The following is a 6,899-nucleotide window of genomic DNA, read 5'->3' as shown; positions in this document are numbered from 1 at the left end:
CTGCCGGCCGAGGAGGATGGCAGCGGCCGCCGGGAGCCGCCCTTCGCGCTCCGCGCCGCGCGCATCGCGCTGGTGGTCTGCCTCTACTGGGCCATCTCCATCACCATGGTGTTCCTCAACAAGTACCTGCTGGACAGCCCCACACTGCGCCTGGACGCGCCGCTCTTCGTCACCTTCTCCCAGTGCACCGTCACCACCCTGCTGTGCAAGGGGTTCAGCCTGCTGGCTGCCTGCGGCCCCCCGGGCACACTGGACTTCCCCTCGCTGCGCCTGGACCTCAAGGTGTCACGCAGCGTGCTGCCCCTGTCCCTCATCTTCATCGGCATGATCACCTTCAACAACCTGTGCCTCAAGCACGTCGGTGTGGCCTTCTACAACGTGGGCCGCTCGCTCACCACCGTCTTCAACGTCCTGCTCTCCTACCTGCTCCTCAAGCAGACCACCTCCCTCTACGCCCTGCTGACCTGCGGGGTCATCATAGGTGAGTAGGGCCCAGTGGTTGGGGGGCCTGTGGTTGAGGGGTCGAGCGAGCCTCCCTCCATTTCCGTTCTGCAGAGCAATACCCAGTGCATGTTATGTAGAGCTCTGTAAAGCTGCATCACTTTATACAGCTCTGCCTGCCCCCGTGAGCTCTCCCTGCCCTGTCATCCTTTTCATGTTTCTGCAGAGGAAGGTGTCAGTGAGCCAGATTTGTCCAAAGTCGGACAGTTCATTGGTGACAGAGCTGACCTCAGGACATGGAGCCCCAAGTGCCTGACATCTAGCCATGCACTCACAGCCTGCAACTCAGTTGTCTTGCCTAGCATAGGGGGATGAATCGGATTGTCATTCTAGCCACCAAAATACCCCTGGCCCTTGCCACCACGTTATCCAAGTGCCTCATTCATTATTAAATATATTCCCCATGGGACAGAAAATACCACATCTCCATTTTATAGATGGGAAACTAAGGCATGAAGACTAAAGATGGAGCAGGAAATTGAATCCAGATGCACTGGCTTAAACGCAAGGCTATTTTTCCTTTTTGTTCTTTCCATCTGTATAAAAACTCTTACATTACTGTAACTTCTGGCCTTTCTTCCTTGCTCTGTCGCAGACACACAGCCTAACCTTGGGCAAGTTGCTGCACATCTCTGCCATGTGTGGATAGGATTCATCTTTCATAAACTCTAGAACTGCACTCGCTGCCTTGCCCAACTAGTCTTCACCGAATTTAAGCGCTAAATAATTGCAACCTACTCTTGTGACTCTGAAGATGAATCTGTTAATATTTTTACACACACTTCCTCATCCTCCTATTTTAAATTGTTATATGAGTGCTTTTTTCCACTCCTGTTCTGTTACTAATTTGGGCACCACTAAAAAACTTTGGCTAGTACCATATGGAGTAAGGACCCAGTCAGTATGAGTTTCCTGTATAGGAGCAAGTGTAAGATAAACAGAGTAGGAATAGATGTCAAATGATTGTAGTGATGTAAGGAATTTAAAGGAAGGTTGTGGAACTGGCCGACTGGGACATACTGGGGAGCTGAGTGCAGACCTTTCACCTCTAGGCCCTAAGCACAGATAAGAAGGTCATTGCCATTTGAGGACAAATTGGAGGCCTGAGGTAAGTTAGTTGGTCTCAGGTATTCACTTAAGAATCTCTACAGAGGCAGGCCAAGTGTTGTGCGAGACTTCTTCTATCCCTGGTGGTTGAGATGATGGAGCAGACCTATCTGGCTCAGAAAGATGTTTAGCCTTTTTTGACGTTTGAATAATGGGAACAGCCAGCTCCAGCTGATTCCATGTTTTGGGTGGCAGACAGTGCTATAGGATGTACCTTTTGCCAGTTGTAGGTTACTTGATGGATTACTCTGAGCCTTTTCCCTTGGGTTTTACTCTTGCCACATGGATCCTGCCTTAGCACATAGCAAGACGGGTTGCTGCCCGGTCCTTCTGCCATCCATATGCAAAATGTTTACCTACATTGAACCAAACTTGTATGGTTAGTTGGGGGTGTGAGATAAAGTACATGTGCTTTGAACTATTTTCTTACGCCACCATTCTGCAGTAGGGAAAAGGTGCAGGTATGTGTGCTCACACAGGTAGTCATCCAAAGCCATCGCACAATTCTTTGCCCGCCCTACGTAGCTATTTGCTTGCTTTCATACACATGCACGTGAGCCAAGACACAAGTGCATCTTGTAATGTAGACATGCCCTGGAATGCATATCAAAGCAAAAGGAGCCTCACCCTTCTGTTTCTGTTCAACCTCAAGCCCAGTCCAGTATGAAAGAACTAGACTCCCCCTCCTGTCTTCAGATACGGAGACTTTAAAAATGTAAATGTGCTACAAGCAAGTCTTTGCAGGTTCTTTCATCCTTTACTTCCTTATCAAAGCTGGAGTTCAAGCTTTCATTTTTTCCTCAGCAGCTGATGACCTCTTACACATTCCTTTCCTTCCTGCCTGTGTGGGGAATTGTCAGTCAGTGTTGCTAAGGTGAAATGAAGCCCATAGCTCAGGTCCCAAGAGAAACACAAAGGACATAGTTACTTTCCAGGTAACTGGATGCAAAGAAGGCTTCACACTCAGCTTCTGCTTTAGAATCTTTGGACTTTTGCTCAAAGGTCTTAGTTTTTGTGACATGCATATACTCTGCCCCGACCACTTTCTCCCTGTTAAAAAATGCAGCAGAGGCTGTATGGGTCATGGAGTCTGAATTTCTCTCCAGGGCAGGTACTAGTGAGGTTTACTGTACCACTGAATCTAATGTTATGTCTATATTAACTATATATTTCTTTTCAAAGATGCCTTGAAAGGACAAACTAGGGTACTTATCTCTTTTCCTCCTTGTATTTATGCTGGAGAAAGGAAGCCTAGCAAGCTCCTTGGACCGCATGTCGTCTTTAGTTTTGTGGGCTTTTTGGTTGGGGTTTTTTGTGTCACTTTTGGCAGCCTGAGAAACTTGGTCCCTTTCTAGCCTGAACCTGGAGAGTGGTGCGATATCAATATCCATAGAACAAAGATAGTGAAAGTTGAGCAACTGAACTAGTTTCTTTTCTGTTTCTTTTCAAGCCGAACTATAATTTTGGGTAATACCTCTCTTATTACAGTGATGGACTAAACACTTGGAAAGCTATACATCTCAAACAAAATCAGACAGAATGCTTCTGACTCCTCTTCTTAGGGTTCAAACATGATGAGGGTACCACTCTGACACTGCCTTTGTGCTCTGGGTTGCTTTTTGTCTTCATAAGATGGAAGGGCAATCCACAAACATTGTTTGTTTATTTTCATTTTTTATATAATCCTTTGCCAGTTGGTTTATAAATGCGATTTTTGTATGTAGCACCTTGGTTTTTTGTCACTTTCTGGTCCCCCTGTCAGTATGTCACCAATTTTGTCTGCTTTGCAGGTGGCTTCTGGCTGGGTATAGACCAGGAAGGAGCAGAAGGCACCTTGTCATGGACTGGCATAGCCTTTGGGATCCTGGCAAGTCTTTGCGTTTCCCTCAATGCCATCTATACCAAGAAAGTTCTGCCTGCTGTGGATAGCAGCATCTGGCGTCTGACCTTCTACAACAATGTGAATGCGTGTGTCCTATTCTTGCCCCTTATGTTGTTGTTTGGTGAGTTTCATACCCTCTACCGCTTCGATAAGCTGGGAGACCCCAGCTTCTGGGGTATGATGACCCTTGGTGGAGTGTTTGGTTTTGCCATCGGGTATGTGACGGGACTCCAGATAAAGTTCACCAGCCCACTCACCCATAATGTCTCTGGAACAGCTAAAGCCTGTGCCCAGACAGTTTTGGCTGTTGCCTACTATGAGGAGACCAAAAGCTTCCTGTGGTGGACAAGCAACATGATGGTTCTAGGGGGATCCTTTGCATATACATGGGTAAAAGGGCTGGAGATGAGGAAGGTACAGGAAGAATCGTCTCCAAAACCAGGTGAGAAAAGTGAGACCGGTGTCTAGCACCTCTGCTGCTGTGTCTGTGGAATGGAGCTTTGCTGGAAAAGGAGCCAAGAGCAGAAACTTCCAGGGCAGAAAATCACGAACTTATAAAATGCATGAGGCGTTTGTCTCAGGAGTTAAAGCCAAAGGCCTACCATATATAATGGTTTCTGCAACGAGGGATGGAAGGATGCTATTTCCAGAGGAGTTCATCCTGTTTCTTGAACTGGAAAGGGGGTGTAGGAAACAAAGGGCTTCTCTGTGTTGGTGCCTTTTTTAAACAGCTGTTACCATTGGTAACTTACCAATTGTGCACCATATGGAAACCCTTGCTGTGAGGGAGGGGGAAACAGCATTTTTGCTGTGTAGCTGGGAATAGATATTGGCAGCCAACTACATGGTCTTGAATACAATGATATCCTGCACCTAAATATAAGGGAGGGGAAGATAGCAGTCTGGACAGCCTGGCTTCTACACAAATGTTCCCCCTATTATAAATGGAAATAGTTGTTCTTCCCATTCCCGTCCTTTTACAAGTCACAGGTGGAAAATCCCTTCACTACAAGTTCTGAGTGAATCTAGCAGAAGGACACACCTCTGAATTTCTTGTCTAAACAGCCAGTAACTCCTCTGGTTGAGATTTCTCAATATAGTTTGCTACCTCTTTTCTGCATCCACAGGATATGTGTGTCCCAAGAAATCATTACAAAGGAGGGACCAAATCTTAGTCTCCTTTCTTGAGACTGGCAGCTTTCCTTGTGTAGGTGGGAAGGATGCTGGCTTTTTTCACATGAGGTTACTGGATACTTGCGACTCTGTCTTTTGGAGTAACTAGGTCTCTGTCCTTGTGGGTTTCTGAAGTATTTTCCTTTCCGTGGTGAGGATCCAAAAATAGCCAGTTGGGGAAAATCAGACTTTTATCATTTTCTCTTCCAATACAGGAAACAAATAATGCTCTCATTAATTAGGCCAGTTTCAGGCTGGATTATTGCTTGCCTGCTATGGCTGCCTTCCTGGGGACCTTTCCTAGAAGATTCACTAAAGAACTGATGCTTAGGCATGGAAAATGCCATAATTCCACTTCAGTGACAGTACGTGGGGATAAAAGGTAAATCTTTTACCAAGAAATCCCAGGCCCTATCAGAAGGGTGAACAGAGCTGGTGCAGAACTTTATACTCTGGCGGTCTCTGCAGTGTCAGACTTGTGCAGGAACCTTTCCCTCTCCTGTCCCATCAAGTGCCATCTGAGGCTGTATTATACAGTCACTTTTCTCTCCTCATTCCTGCAGGTGTTGACCTTCATTCCCTACTGTTCTAGCTTTATCTAAACCCTGAGTCCTCTCACATCCAAAGATTATTTTAAGTGGGGTGTGCTGGGAGCTGGTATAACCTATTCTCAGTATCCTCTGAGTGATCTTAAATAGCACCAGATTGCTGCTATGAAAGCAATCTGACTTTTTTTTACCTTTGTCCTTGCTAGCTAGGTTTTTCCTAAATTTCAGGAAACCAAGGTCACTGGAATTCTAAATTCAATTTGCCTTGTTAATGATGGTCTCCCTCCCCGTTTTTATTTCCTTTGGTAAAGGGTGGAATTTTTCCCATGGTTTGAGTTTTCTACTGGGATAGATTTTAGAGTTGCAAACATTGACCTGTGATTGTAAAACATATTAAATAAAATTATGGATTGGTATCTTGGGGGTGGTTTCTTCTACAGTGTTGTCAAAGGTTCAAGGGAACAGTGGGCACAGCAGTGCTCCTAGTGCAAAGGAGATTGCAAATTCCTTCTACTTCAGTTCAACAACAAATCAGCCCAGATGATGGTGATATAAAACATTTTTAAAATGGTGCCCACGTGAGGAAAGAACATTGACTTTCCAAGCCCATTTCTAAAATGATTCAGTTAATGGTACCGTTTGTGGGTTTTCACAGGGTCTGGCTGAGAAGTGAAGGAGGCATTAGTCCTGTATTGCATAATGGATAAATACTGATTCTGCCTGGATTTCAGTCAACATATTCTCCAGTAGGATGCCGCCAATGGGGGAGGGATATGAAGAACAGGTTCTAGTGAGTTTAATTTTCCAAGGAAAGTGTGATTGTAGTCTGTGTCCTGTAAAACAAGACCTGCTCTTGTTCACCCCTTGTGGTGCTGCTTCAGGGTATGGCTGTGGGTGCCCCCTTTCCCACTTTGTTGACAGGCAGTCACTTTGCTGAGGACTTCATCTGTTGGTAGGTGATATAGTTCTACATCAGTGGTGCACAAACTTTTGGCCAGCAGGCCAGATGAGCAGTGTGGAACTGGTCCATAACCAGATCAGCTCCCATGCAGCCTGAGCCAGCCTCTGTATGCCAGGATTGAGCCCTGGGGCACCATACTGCCCCTGCAACTAGGACAAGGCTCTGGGGCCCTGCATCACCCCCACCTGCCAGAATCAGGCCCAGTGCCACGCCTGCTTGGCCCCATGTGCCAGGATTGGGCCCTATATTACCCCTAACTAGCTGGGATTGGGCCCTGGAGTCCCCACCCCACACAGTGGAATCAGGCCCCATGCTGCCCTGCTCCCCTGATACAGCATGCAGGGCTATGCTATCTAGCCCACAGGGCTCCTAATGGATCCAGAAATTGACAGCAAGGAGCAGTGTCACCATTCTCCTGCTGCCAAATTTTCAGAACTGGAGAGCCCTGCAGGACAGATGACATGACCTGCGGGGGCTGGATCTGGCCTGCGGGCCTGGGGTTGAGCACCACTGTCCTACACCAATAGAATCTGGAAGCCCAGGTGTGGCCCATGTGGGACATCACCCCTCCCCATCACTCCCATGTGCATGCACGGTAAGGCTGCTGCAGTGTCCTGTGGAGCCAACTGGATGGAGAGAAACATGCTAGTGGCTTACAATCTCAGGCTGCCCCAGCAGAGGGGCTGTTGTGGAGAAATACCCTGTCCCCTTCAGGGCTGAGAATCTC

The 6,899-nt window shown here is 47.0% G+C and overlaps 1 protein-coding gene across 1 annotated transcript; it reads left to right on the top strand.

Moving 5' to 3' along the window:
• Positions 1–6: 6 nt before the first annotated feature.
• SLC35C1 (solute carrier family 35 member C1) lies at positions 7–5,627 on the top strand. Its single transcript, XM_025207971.1, has 2 exons — positions 7–481; positions 3,399–5,627. Exons 1-2 carry the CDS (start codon positions 106–108, stop codon positions 3,956–3,958), a joined length of 936 nt encoding a protein of 311 aa, XP_025063756.1. The 5' UTR covers positions 7–105; the 3' UTR covers positions 3,959–5,627.
• Positions 5,628–6,899: the final 1,272 nt, after the last annotated feature.

The sequence above is a fragment of the Alligator sinensis genome, unplaced genomic scaffold (genome assembly GCF_000455745.1).
Source record: "Alligator sinensis unplaced genomic scaffold, ASM45574v1 scaffold592_1, whole genome shotgun sequence".
Classification (NCBI taxonomy): Eukaryota; Metazoa; Chordata; order Crocodylia; family Alligatoridae; genus Alligator; species Alligator sinensis.
Note: the sequence above shows the minus strand (reverse complement) of the source record. Positions and strands in the feature narration are given on the sequence as shown.

What these genes read in the sequence shown, in the direction of transcription:
- SLC35C1 (XM_025207971.1), top strand. Translation starts at nt 106, where the DNA reads ATGGTGTTCCTCAACAAGTACCTGCTGGACAGCCCCACACTGCGCCTG. An exon ending in GACCTGCGGGGTCATCATAG is followed by an intron (nt 482 to 3,398) that starts GTGAGTAGGGCC and finishes TCTGCTTTGCAG; the next exon opens with GTGGCTTCTGGCTGGGTATA.